At 51.4% G+C, this 12,909-nt stretch overlaps 1 protein-coding gene across 1 annotated transcript in view; it reads right to left on the reverse strand.

Moving 5' to 3' along the window:
- Positions 1–12,909, reverse strand: part of CDH22 (cadherin 22) — a 68,006-nt gene that overhangs the window by 7,418 nt on the left and 47,679 nt on the right. Inside the window, exons 8-9 of the mRNA XM_063078720.1 lie at positions 2,362–2,483; positions 2,125–2,242 (exon numbers count right to left, since the gene is read on the reverse strand). Coding sequence (XP_062934790.1) covers positions 2,125–2,242; positions 2,362–2,483 — 240 coding nt within the window. The remainder of the gene's footprint in view (positions 1–2,124; positions 2,243–2,361; positions 2,484–12,909) is intronic.

The raw sequence follows: 12,909 nt of genomic DNA on the forward strand, positions 1-12,909 counted from the left end.
CTGACCTCAGCACACTGCTGCCACCCTGTCCTTCACCCCCCCCCCCACCGCCCCGAGCTTTATACACTGGATAGGAGCTCTGCCAGCCCCCAGCCAAAGAGAAGCACCTGGGGCAGAACCTCAGGCCCCTTGGGTTGGAAAGACTTGTGTACTTGGTGAGGCAGAGCCAGGGCTATCTGTGTCCCCTGGGCCCAGCTCAGGATACCATTGGCATAACGAGTAGGCCAGGCTGTACTGGCTGTGAAAATATCAAAATACTTCCAAAAAGGTTTAAATAGTTGTGACTGTGGCCCCCCCCAAGTCCTTCCCTGCTGCTTCAGCCTTTCCTCCAGGCATCTCCCCAACTTTGACACAATCAGCCACTAAGGGGTTAATGGTTGGCACAGCAGGGGCTCTAGGGTCCTGCTTCAGCTTACATCAGTGTCCTTTCTTGGTTATCTGAGCTGGACTTGTTAAATATTTCTAATATGACTCCTGGGAATACAGGTGGGTTTGACTTCAGAGGCCACTAAAGCCTCACCTTTTGCGGGGGAGGGTGTCAAGATCTTGAGGGCGATCCCAGACTTGCTGCAGGTCCAGAAGGAACCAATATGATCCGGTCCCCAGTGCTTCTCTGACTACATCTCCTCCTGGTTCTGTCTCTCACTGGCTCCAGCCAAGAAGGTCTGTTTCTCAAACATCCCAGCCCTGCCCCCACCTCAAGGCTTCTGCACTTGCTGTTTCTTCCACCTGTATGGTTTTGTGTCCAGTTATATCTATGGCTCACTCCCTCATTTCCTTTTGATCCCTACTCATCATGGATCTTCTCAGAGAGGCCTTCGTGGGCCACCCTATCTAAAACAGCTTCTACTCTTAACCTGCTTTAATTTTCACTGTTTCATTTTGCACATTTTATTGAACACTTACTATGTGCCAGGCACTGCTCTAGGCACCCAGGGTCCAGCACTGAACAAAATTAAGTCCAGACTCTTGTGGAGATTGCATCATTCCTCCACCCCTTGCCGCATATCATTCCCAACATATTATTTTCTTGTTTAATTTCTGTCTTGCTTTACTAGAATATCACCTCCATGAGGGTGGGGATTTTGTGATGTTTGCCATTGCATTTCCAGGGCCCAGAGCAGAGCCTGACACACAGACATTGTGTCTCAACAAATGCTCAGTAATATACTCAATAAATAATTGCTCAATTGTAGGAAGTGACACGTTCTGGGTATAACAATATACCTTGGTAGCCCTCTTCTCACTGGGGCCATCTAGCCACCCAGGGTGGTAGGCATTATCAGCCCCATTCCACAGATATGAAACTAAGGCTTAGAGAGGCACAGACACTTGCCAGGGTTGTATAGAGAGTCATCAACTGAGCCTGGGCTGGGACCCAGGTCCCTCACTCCTAGTCCATTGACACCCCCCTTCCCCTCAGTGCATTCCTTAAAGGTTCAAACTTCAACTTCATGAGGAACTTGTAGCGGGGGCGGGGGAGGCAGATGAGGAGGTGGGGTGAGGGTCTCACCATGGACTCATGGACTCAGCCCAGGTTGGATGGCAGTTTGCTTTCAAGGTAATGAGCTAAGGAAGGAGGACACCGGACCTGAGACAGGTGTGGGTTTGAATCCCAGCCCCACCACTGACTCCTCGTATGACCCTGGGTGGGTCCCTTTTCCTCTTAGAGTCTCTGTTTCATCACCTGCAGAATGGGGAGAGGAGTAGGAAAACCATCTCCCAGAGCAGCTGTGAGGGTGCAAAGGGAAGTGTGAGTGGGACAAAGCACTTCTTAAACTGCACGTTAGGGAGTGTGTGTACGTGGCTTACTTCAATCTTCACTTAGAACAGGGGCTCTTTCCAGCCTGGACTCGGGCCCAACCACTCCCCATCTATCCCCTCTCTGTATCTTCCCATCTACCATTCCCCACTCTTGGGGTGCCCCCTCTCCACTCTGCCAGGCCACACCCTGCTGGTTTTTTGTGGTGGCAGCTCTGGTTTGGCCCAGACTTTCTGTGTAGTCTTAGACCCAACACTGGCCTCTAGGGGCCTCAGTTCCTCCATTTGTGACAAGGGAAGAGGGCAGAGGCTAGGCGCCTCCCTCCATGCAGTTGAGGATCTGGTGGCTCAGAGATAACTCACCTTGGATGTCGAGCAGAGAGAAATGAGGGTTGCTGGGGGCTTCAGGCACCAGGCGGAAATAGAAGCGGTGCCCGCCTTGGGGCTCGTCTCTGTCTACCACACTGATGGTCTGGATGAGCTGAAGGGTGAGGAGGGGGCAGGGAGCCGATGGTGAGGTTGAGAACACTCCCAGCCTGCATGGAGGGTGCCCGTGGCCAGTCCTGGCAGCAACCCCCAGTCCCAAACCCCTGGTGGTACCTGGCCTGGTTTGGCATCCTCACAGATAGCTGCCTCGTAGGGCGTGGCCAGTTCTGGGGGATTGTCGTTCACATCCAGGATTCGGATCCTTAGGGATGCCCGGGATAGCTGGGCATGATTGTCTGTAAGAAGAGCACAGGAGTGGGGTGAGAGGCCCCAAGTGTGAGATCTAGACAAGCCCCTATCTGCTACCAGGACAAGATCAGGCAGTGGGGTGACCCTGAGAGATTTATGGGTTGACCAAGCTGATACAAGGACCAGGACTGGGGACATGTGGGCATAAGTGGGTAATCATCATTGTAACCATCACCACCACCATTACTATCATCACCACTGTTACCATTAGCACTGGCACCACCGGCATCATCACCACAACCCCACAACCATAATCCCCAGTCCCATCCCATCACCATCACACCATTAGCATCATCACCACCGTCACCATCTCCGCCATTTCCAGCACCACCATTAGCATTATCATCACTGCCCCAACCAATATAACTATCAGGACAGCCATCACTGTTTTCACCACTATCACACTCTATTATCATCACTGTTGCTGTCACCATCACCACCATAAGTTCACCACCATCACTACCATCACCAATAGAACTACCACCACCACCATATCCATCAGAGCCACCCTCTTCTCTACCACCATTGCAAATACTAAGACCATCACTGTCACCACCCTCACCACCACCACCATCCCCCATCACCATCACCAATATCACCACCACCATCTGCACCATCACCACCAATATGACCATCACATCATTCCCCCCTGCCCCCAACAACACTATCGTCACCACTGCCATCTCCATCTGTCAGCAGAGTGCACCTGGAGCACCTATATCCAGCATTTCAAGTATCTTTGCATAAATCCTGTGGTTTGGTACAATTTATATCCCCAAATCGCAAAGGAGAAACTAAAACATGGGAAAGTTTAAAGACTGAATTCTAAAATCTCTGCTCTCTTGAGACCCAATCCTGAAGGGGCCAGACAAATCCAAGGAGATGGGTCTTGGCCAGCAAAACCACCAAGTCCCCACCCCTCCAACTGGGATCTCTCTGAGGTCAAGGCCCTTGTCTTATTTATCTCTGGGCCCCCAGAATTGTGGGATATGGCACAGAGTAGGTTCTAATATATTTGTTGAACAAATGAATGAAGCCTGGAAGATCGAGACTAAAGGAGTCTTCAATCCCAGACGTGGCTGTGTCCCTGACCAGTGTTTGATTTTGGGTAAGACTATGCCTTCTCCGTTATCAGTTTCCACACTTGGAAAACGAACAGAGTATAGTGATTAAAAGCAAGGACTCTGGAGCTGGGAGATTGTGATCCTAACTCTGCCACTTAGTAGCTGTGTGATCTGAACTAGCTCACTTGACCTTCCTGTGCCTCCGTTTTCTCACCTGTAAAAACAGGTCTAATAGTAACAGGTTGGATAAGAGACAGATTGAGTTGATCTCTGGAAAAATGCTTAAAACTGTGTATATAACACATAGCAAGTGCCACAAAAGTATTTGTTAAATAAACAGATGTCCTCAACGGGTTCTTTCAACAATGACATTAAATGACTCTAAGATGTGGAATACTCAACCCACCTGTCCTCTCTGAACAGCATCCTGAACGTCAGCCCTTTCTAGCCTCCCTGCAGCCCCGGACCTCTGAGTGCTCTTTGATTCTCTGTCCTCAGCTATCTTAGCCATGTGTCCGTTACTGACATATCCCAGCTGCCAGTAACCTCAGGAACATCCCCTGGGAGAGGAAACGATACCCCACTTCCAAGCAGTGACTTGGATGATGGGGGCCTCTGGCTGCACTGGAAGGGAGCTATTTTGGGGGACAGCCTGGAAGCTTCCAGGCAGATGGCACCCCATTAGTTTTGTGGGGTTTGGGACTGGTCTGATGCTTCTTTCTCTGAACTCGGGGTTCTGGTGAATGCTGGCTGCAGCTGCTCATGTGTTGATAAAGACAGAAATGGAGATTGAAAGGCAGGTGCAGCCACCTCCTGGGGGGTCAGGGAGAGGAGGGGGGGTGCATCCTTAATTAACTCAGACCCTGACCCCTTTCTGGAGCTCCCCTTAGCCAGCGGCACCTAATCTTTTCAGCTTACCCAGATCTGCTGCTTCAGCGATTAGAGGGGGCTTTTTGGGGGGTGAGAGATGGGAGTCGTGACTGGGAATGCCGGGTGAGCTGTTATTTTTAAGAGCGTGTTGCCAGAGAACTTCAACAGACAGACGGTGGGTGCTTTCAGGAGGAGGAGAGAGTGAGGCTCAAAGCCAGGAACAGGCACCTCTCTCCCAGCCGAGGCAGAGGGAGGATGGTGGGGTGGCCAGGGCCCAAGTGTCCTCCCCAGGCACCCTCTCCTGCAATGGGGGGTGGTGGAGGAGGGAGGTGCAGGGGCTTGAGGGGGAGACAGGATCCTACAGGCCATGCAGAAGGGAGACCTCAGAGTAGGATGGACTGCTCAGTGGGCAGTCCCTCTCCTGGAGTGTAGGTCCCATTGCTGGTGAGACCCCCATCTATGCACCATTTCTTTGGGTTATGCTGGGCCTCTCTTAACTCCTCTTTTAAAAGTTCACAGGTCTCCTCTTAGAAAGCCTTGACCCATCTGGCATGAGTGAGGTCTCAGATCTAAGAGGCAGGGCAGCTGGGTAAGCCCTGAAGAGGTATGCCTCTAAATTGCCAAAGTTGCCACCTGCAGAACTTGTCTAGGGACCCCTGAATTTGGGGCTGACCTAGAATCCCTAGAGCTTTTGGGTTGGCCCCAGGTCAGCATACAATGCCCTTGACATTGGGGCAGTTGTTCTCCAGGCTGGCTATACATTAGAATCACCTAGGGAGCCTTGAAAAAATACTAATGCCCAAGACTTGGTCACTGATGTTTTTTAACAGCCCCCAAGGGAATCTAGCATGTAGCAAGGTATGCAAACCACTGCCCTGGGGCGACTATCAAGTGGGAGAGTCCCACCTGATGTCTTGCCTCTGATGGGCTTCCTCCGAGCCCCTCCTGATCACAATTAATATCATTTATAATAATTGATAATAGTAATTTATATTTTTGCCACCTTAAATGTCTCTGGTATAAAACAAGAAATCTATCAGTTGATTAATTTTGAGCTCTGTGCAGGATTTTCCAATTTGTAACATTCTTTCTTATCTGTGACCTCATCTGCTCATCTAAATACCCCATGAAGGAGGTATTGTTAAATCCATTTAGTTAATAAGAAAACTGAGGTCCGGAGAGGAGCAGGACTTTCCCTAAAGCCATAGGTGAGTCAGTGGCAGAGCTGGGGTTGGGTCCTAAGTCAACTGACTCCATGTTCAGTGCTTGGTCTGGATACGATGTCAGCAGGCCCTCCTGCCACCTGGGTGTTTGTCCATCCAGTGACAGCTACTGCTCAGACTCAGGCCCAAGCTGACCCGATGTCCAGTGGCAGGTGCCCCCGCCAGGGGCTGGGTCCCCCACGGCCCTCCCCTCTTGGCATCTCAGTTCAGCTGACTGACATGCAAATTAGTTTAATTATTTCTTCTTCTAAAATAAATTATATTTTGCAGTAGCTGCAATATGTTGTGTCAGGCAAAATTACATTCAATATTTTTAAACTAATTGATGCAGCCTTGAGGAAGGCTGAATGACAGCCTGGAGCTGAGCAGGACTGCAGCCTTAACCGATTCCTAAATTAAAATTAAACGTGCTTCGGCCTGGTGCTTCCTCCTTGAGTTGGCTCCCCACTAATCTGGGGAGGTGGCTGGTGAAGCCCCGGTGGTCTGAGGGGCCCGAGGAGAAGGGGCTGCCTGGTGGGTGTCTCGGGAAGAGACCAAACTTGGGGCAGGAGAACTGCCAGGCAATGTGGCAGGTCTCTTACCTACATGGGGCCTCAGAGTCCTTCAAGTATAGTGGGCGGGGGGTTGGACTGGGTGATCTGAAACTGAGACTGTGGTTTTTGCTGACAATTATAAATTGAACACCTCCTTTGTACCAAGGACACAGCCGTGTACAAGACGAACACGGTCTCGTGGTCTAGTGGCAAGGACAGACATTATTCCAGACTATGATATGAGCTGAGAAAAAAAAAAAAGTTCAGGAGCTATAAGAGCATGGAGCAGGGACTCCTGTCCTGATGGGGTGCAGAGATATTTTCCCTGGAGTAAGTGACATTTCTGTTGAGATATGACTAAGAAATAATCAGGGAAGGGTATGGGGAGGGAAAGATCGTCAAAGAGAGTGGGATCAGCATGTGCAAAGGCCCTGGGGTGAGAGGCAGGCTGTAGATAACAAGACTCTGTATCTCTCCTAAGGAAGATCCCAGCCCCTGGCATGGTTACTCACCTGGTGTCTGGACCAAACTGACCCTCGGGAGGTGGCGGGGGGCTGGGGGTCAGTGGGAAGGGAAGCAGAGATGAGGCCTGGCATAGTGACCCTGTTAGGGCACTCCTAGGAATGCGCTCCTTCCCAGAAGGATGGCAGCAAACATATATGAAGCCCCTGCCACACACCAGGGTCTGTGCAGCCCCATTTCATCCTGTCAACCACTATGCAAGGTAGGAACTAGTATTATTGTGCTTTACTGATGAGGGGGAAATAGGCTCAGAGAAATGGGGCAGCTTACTCAAGGTCTCACAGGGAACAACTGCAGAGCTGGGACTTGAACCTGGGTCTCCTTCCAAAAGAGGAGTTTTTCACCACCAGATGGTACTGCCTTCCTTAACGTCTTTAGATGTCACACTCTTACTTGCCTTCAAGGCCCCAAACAAACATCACTGCCTCCTCCAGGAAGTTTTCCTTGACTGCCCCCAGTCTTGGACGATCAGAAAATAAGCCCAAGTCTTATATGCATACAAGACTCCATCCTGCCATCACCTCCCTGGCCTCCCCCACCTCTCCCTCCCTCTTTCACTCTGCTCCAAGTTTGCTCCTTTATTTTTTTGGAGTCTTTCTCCAGATGTCTTCTTGGAGAGACCTTCCCTAATGACCTTATTTAAATTTGCTCCTTGCCTTCCACCAGATACCACCTCCCTGCTTTCTCACCATAGCATTTATCCAACATCCTTAGTTTTTATTAAGTTGCTCATTATCTATCACCTCCCCTATAATGCAAGCAGAATTTTTATCTATTTTGTTTACTGATGTGTCCCCAGCACCTGTGTGCATGGCACACAGTAGGTGCTAAATAGCTCTGTCAAATGAATGGATTTTATTGTCCGTGGCATCCCTGACTATGTCCAGTGCTCCAAGAGGGATGCTGGGGAGGTGACAGGGAGAGACCGAGACCTTCCTGGATGGACTGACAGTGTGGGGGTGCACCCCTCCAGGACCCCCCAACTAAGAAGCAGCCTGGTGCTGTGACCGTATTCTCGCCTCTCTCTCTGCACCTAGGTTTTCTCATCAGTAAAACAAATGGAGTTGGCTGTCACAGAGAAAGAAAGAAGCCCAGAGAGAAGTGAAGTTACGAGCATGAGAGTGGGAATGAGAGAGAGAGATCAGCTCGAAGGCACCTCCTTCCCACTCACTTGCAGTGGTGGGGAGGGGAGCAGAGCCCAGACCCTCTTCTTCGCTGTTCCCCCACCACCCCCTCCTCCCAAGGGAATTAAATTGCATCCAAACACCAGGCTCTGATTAGAGCTGGCCAGCTGGGCAGGAAGATTTATCATCCCAATTACAAGCCCGCCAAGACAAGCCGGCAGGACGAGCTGGGTGAGCAGGTGGGGGTGCTCCAGGAAAAGGGGGTGTCGGAGCAGCCAGGAGTGGACTCCTTGCACTCCCAGCCCTGTTCCCATGCCCTTCCAATAGGAGGGGGCTCAGGTGCCCTTCTCTGTCTCTCTTAGGAACTTTGCTTATCTGTTTCACTTCCACATGGAGATTGGAGGCTTTGACCTTGTTGGGGTGAAGTTTATTCTTCCAAGGGGTGGGGAAAACTTCTGCATGAAGTAGAGCCCCTGAAATAATAGCACTCCTTGAATTGGGGGTGGGGGCATGGGAGGAAGTTTCCTTCCCTAGGGGCTGAGCGGGCTCCTGATGTTCTGGGCTGTCCTGACTCCATGTCAGCATCTGTTAGCTACTTAAGGTAGCAAAAGATTCCAGGAGTCACCCAGTCCAAGAGGATCCCAGGCCTGATTTACACACCTTTGATGATGGGGAGTTCACAGCCTCCTGAAGTGGCCCCTTCCAGGTAGAGCTGTGACATGGCTCTCCCCCAGACAGCCCCATGTGCAGCCTCCCTGGAGCTCCCTTGCACTGTCCCAGCCCTGCCCTGGCACCAGAGCACACAGCTAAGCCCGAGTGTTCCTGACAACCTCCCATCTGTTTTCCCTGCTCTGGGCTCGCCCCCTCCAACCCACCCTTCCCCTGAACCAGAAGGAACATTGAGGACTGCACATCTGATCATGTCACTCTTCTGCTCAAAGACCTGCACTGGCTCCCTGTCGCCTCCAAGAGATGTCTGGCTCCTTACAAGACATCCAAGGCCCTACCCATCCAGGCCCAGCGAGCTTCTTCACCCTTGTTTCACCTTAGCAGCTCCGGCCACACCCAGTCTCTCTGTTCTCAGAATGGGCAGTGAACAGCCAAGCCTCCAGGCTTTTGAACACAGGTGCCTTTTTGCTTTGAGTACCTGAGTCCTCTTTCTTGGCCTTTGAGACTCAACTCAGATGTCCTCTTCTCTGGGAAGGGTTTCCTGCCCCTCACTTGCTGAGTAAGTCTCTCCTTGCTCCTTGGGAATCCCCATGGCTTTCTTCCATTCTGTGTTGTCACTGACTGGTGACATGTCTCTCCCCTGCCCACCTGTGAGCTCTCAGAAAAGTGCCCAAATCCTGTTTATCTCCAGATCCCAGCACCCAGCCCAGGCTGGGGTGGGTGAAGAGAGCCTCTCAGAAAACACTGGCAAGTGTAGACATGGCAGGAGGCATCCCTGGAAGAACTGAGCACTCTCTGCGACACAGACCCCACTGAGACCCCTCACTCCCAATCCCTACTCTTTCCTCATTCCTCTCAGATCCCCTCTCTGGTCCCTGAGGAGAACTGCACTGGGAGTCAGAAAGCCTCAGGGATGGGCAAGTTGCTTCCTTCCTTGACCTCAGTCTCCCCACCTATGAAATGAGGGGGTCGGGGGCTGGGGTCCATCATCTCTGACATTCCCTCTCCCAGCAGATTCTTTCTCTGGCTGTTAATAGCACCTACTGTGTGTCAGGCACTGTGCTAGGCACACAATGAACATGATTTGTAATCCCTGGGGGATGATGAGATGTTTTATATAAAACATTCAGCACAACATCTGGCATATTGCATGCTTTAAATAAATAGAAGCTGCTATCAGTAATAGTTATTATCCCTACAGCCATCTAGTAAGGTAGGTATTACTGTCACCATTTTATAGATGAGACACCAAGTCGATGAGAGTGGGAGTGGCCTGTCTGAGCCCACACAGCTGGGAACCATGCAGCTGTGGCCAGTTCTTTTCCACTGCTTTGCTAACTGGGCAGGCATGCCCATTTACTCATCCATTCAGTAAATTACACACGCCTACTATGTGCATGGCTGGTGTGAATGTTGCACATGCAGCATCTCCTGGGGAAGAAGGATATTCACTAAATACTCACATCTATAAATCATAAGCATGCTCTGTGGTATGAAGAAATATGCAGGGTGCTTTGAGACGTGACTTGGCCTGGGGTGACCCAGATGGGGAAGCTTCTAGGGAATCTGGTTAAACCTTTGCCACCCTGGACAGCTAGATATTACCCCTCCAGATGACCCTGAAAGAAGTGGCTGGATGCAGCTCCTGGTACCCCTTACCCCAGTGTTGGCTTCCCAAGACCCCCCCATCTCTTTGAAGACTGTCCCTTTACAACTGCCCTTTCCACCGAAGGATTCAGACACAAATTGTGCTTTAAATTCAATATCGGTCATTAATATTTCATGATTACAAAACGTTAAAGATAATGTCAGTGGAAGGAGCATCTGCATGGGCAAAATGGATGACTCAGAAGTTCGGGGAGAGGGGAGCCGGCATACTAAGTGGCTCGGGAGCCTTTGAGGTAATCCGGTGTGACAGGCGGCGGCTCCCGGCTGAGTGCAACATTCTCCGAGGTGCTCACAAAGCGCCACTGCTGTGTATAAATATTTCCCCTCTGATTCTTGTCACCTCGTGTTTGTCACGCCCGGGAGCAGGCGAGGCCACCGTGACCCCCTGAGCATCCTCTCTGTTTCTGAGGAAGCCAAATGGACGCTTCAGCAGGAGGACACTGGCCAGGCGGGCAGTCCCATTGGTATTGCACTTGGGGCTCGGGCTGGCTCCTGGGAGGCTGGAGGTCTGGGTCGTGCCCTGCTCTGCATGGACTTGCTCTGTGATCTTGGGGCCATTGCTGTTCCTCCCTGAGCCTCTATTTCCTCATCTGTAAAATGGAGATAATTTTGTCCTCGTCTCATGGAAGTGGCAAGAAGGTGAAGTGGGTGGGTTATTTGTGACAGCTCCGGATTTTGTACCAGCACCAAGGAAATATGACTTGGGAGGACAGCTGGGCTCTGGAGTCAGACAGGCTGGGAGTGGGAATTTGGACAAAAGACTTCACTTTCTGAGTCTCAGTTTTCTCATCCACACATCAGGGATGACAGTACAATCGACAACTCTTAGCTGTGAAGATTCAGTGAGCTCATTAGTATAAAGGGCCTGCCTGGCACAGGTTCGGTGTTAAGTCCATGTACAGAGTCAAGACCAACACATACCATTAACTGAGCACTTAATTAACGGTATCTGTCGGTCTCAACTTAACCACTAACTTGACTCAACCACCAACTCAACCACCAGGCTAAGTTCTTTCCAGGTGTCATCCTTCCACCAGCACTGTGAAGTGAACCATTCATTTTCCCATTGATTAGTAGCCCTGGTGAGGGGTTGTGGATTGAAGCTCATAGAGAGGGGGTCTAGAGCCCATTAGTCAGTCTTCTCTTTTCAGAGATTCCTCTCCTTCTCCAAGGTCAGCTGCTGGGATTGGTGGGTGGGACTCAGAGAGCAGAGCATTTCAGGAAAAGGCAGCTACACAGCAATGCTGTGGTGGGAACCCAGCAGACCTGGTCCAAATCCCAGCTCTGCCACTGTAGGTCCTGGGGCAAGTCTCCTAACTCTCTGAACCTCGATTTTCCTGTCAGCAAAATGGGTGCCGATTATGCTACTGATCATGATTCAATAGAAGTATGTGCTAGAAAGCATCTAGGCCAGAACACATATTAAGGATAAATTGTAAAATGTTTGTGGAGTGCCCCGCCCCCACATTCTTTCTCCTGTGAAATGGCAGCATTACAGACTTTGTATGCTATTCTAGATGTTTTCTAAAAGAGACCCACTGGGTAGACTCACAATGCCTAACCCAAGAGGGGACTTGCTAGTGGGGGACAGGCTGGTGGGGGATGTATTTGTTGGTAGGAGAAGAGGCACTTCTGCCTGGCAGCCAGGCCTGTCCTCCTTGGCTTGTCTGCAGCCCGGAGCCTCAGTGCTGCCCAGGGAGCAGGTTTGGGGAGGCAAAGAGGGGGAGCTCTCTTCCCCCCACTCCAGCCGCCACTTCCTCTCCAGCCACCTTTGTTATTTCTCTTTCATGCCGGAGGAGGAGTGGATTCAAAGCCTCCAGAGCAGCAGGCACTGAGGTCTGAGCCAGCTTTGTATTTTCTTTTAAACCACAGTTGAAAGAGACGAAGGGAACTTCAGCCTAGGGACTTCCTCGGCCGTGGGGCCTGGGAAGTGGGAAGACGCCAGCAGGGGAGGAGGGGGAAGGCTGACAGGAGGGGCCTAGGGCAGGAGGGGCATGGGATGTGCAGAGGCGAGGCGAGTTTGATGCTGCCTGCCCACCTGCCCTCAGGCTCAGAGACTCAACAGTATTCGCGTTGTCATGATTGCTTACTGGTGGTGCTGGTGACTCTTGAGACCTTGAGAGCTGCAGGGTGGGGAGCTTGGAGACCAGGCCGAGGCAGTGGTGATGGCAGCTGCTCTGGTTATGGAGGCCCGGTGGGCACTCCCTTCTCCACTCTTCTGGTGCTCGTGGGTCCCCAAGCTCTCAGTTGCTCACCTCCACGGCCTTACTTATCTGAACCCCATGTCTCAGGTCCTCCTCTCTTTCTATCCCAGCTGACACTCCACCAAACTGCCTGTGATACACACACACACACACACGTATTCTTTCAGAAACTCAGGCCAAGCACCTTGGAGTCACCCTGACCCTTCTCCACCTCTCACCCTTGCGTCAGCTATCTGCAGGTCCGCTGGCTCTATCTCCAGCCTGTCTCCCAAAGCTGCTCATTCCTCACGTCCTCCACTGCTGCTGCCTAGGGCCAGCCACCGTCCTATCTCCTCGGCACTATTGCCTTTAGCTTCTAGCTAAGCCCCTGCTTCCCCATAGCCCCCAGTCTATTCTCAATGCAGCAGCAGAGGTACCCTGCCAGACAATATCCCTCCTCAGCTCAAACCCCTCCACGTGACTCCAGCTTCATTTGGAGTAAAGTCCAAAGACCCTATAATAGCTGACCACCCTCACCAACCACACTGGCCTCCTCA

Source organism: Cynocephalus volans, chromosome 1 (genome assembly GCF_027409185.1).
Source record: "Cynocephalus volans isolate mCynVol1 chromosome 1, mCynVol1.pri, whole genome shotgun sequence".
NCBI lineage: Eukaryota > Metazoa > Chordata > Mammalia > Dermoptera > Cynocephalidae > Cynocephalus > Cynocephalus volans.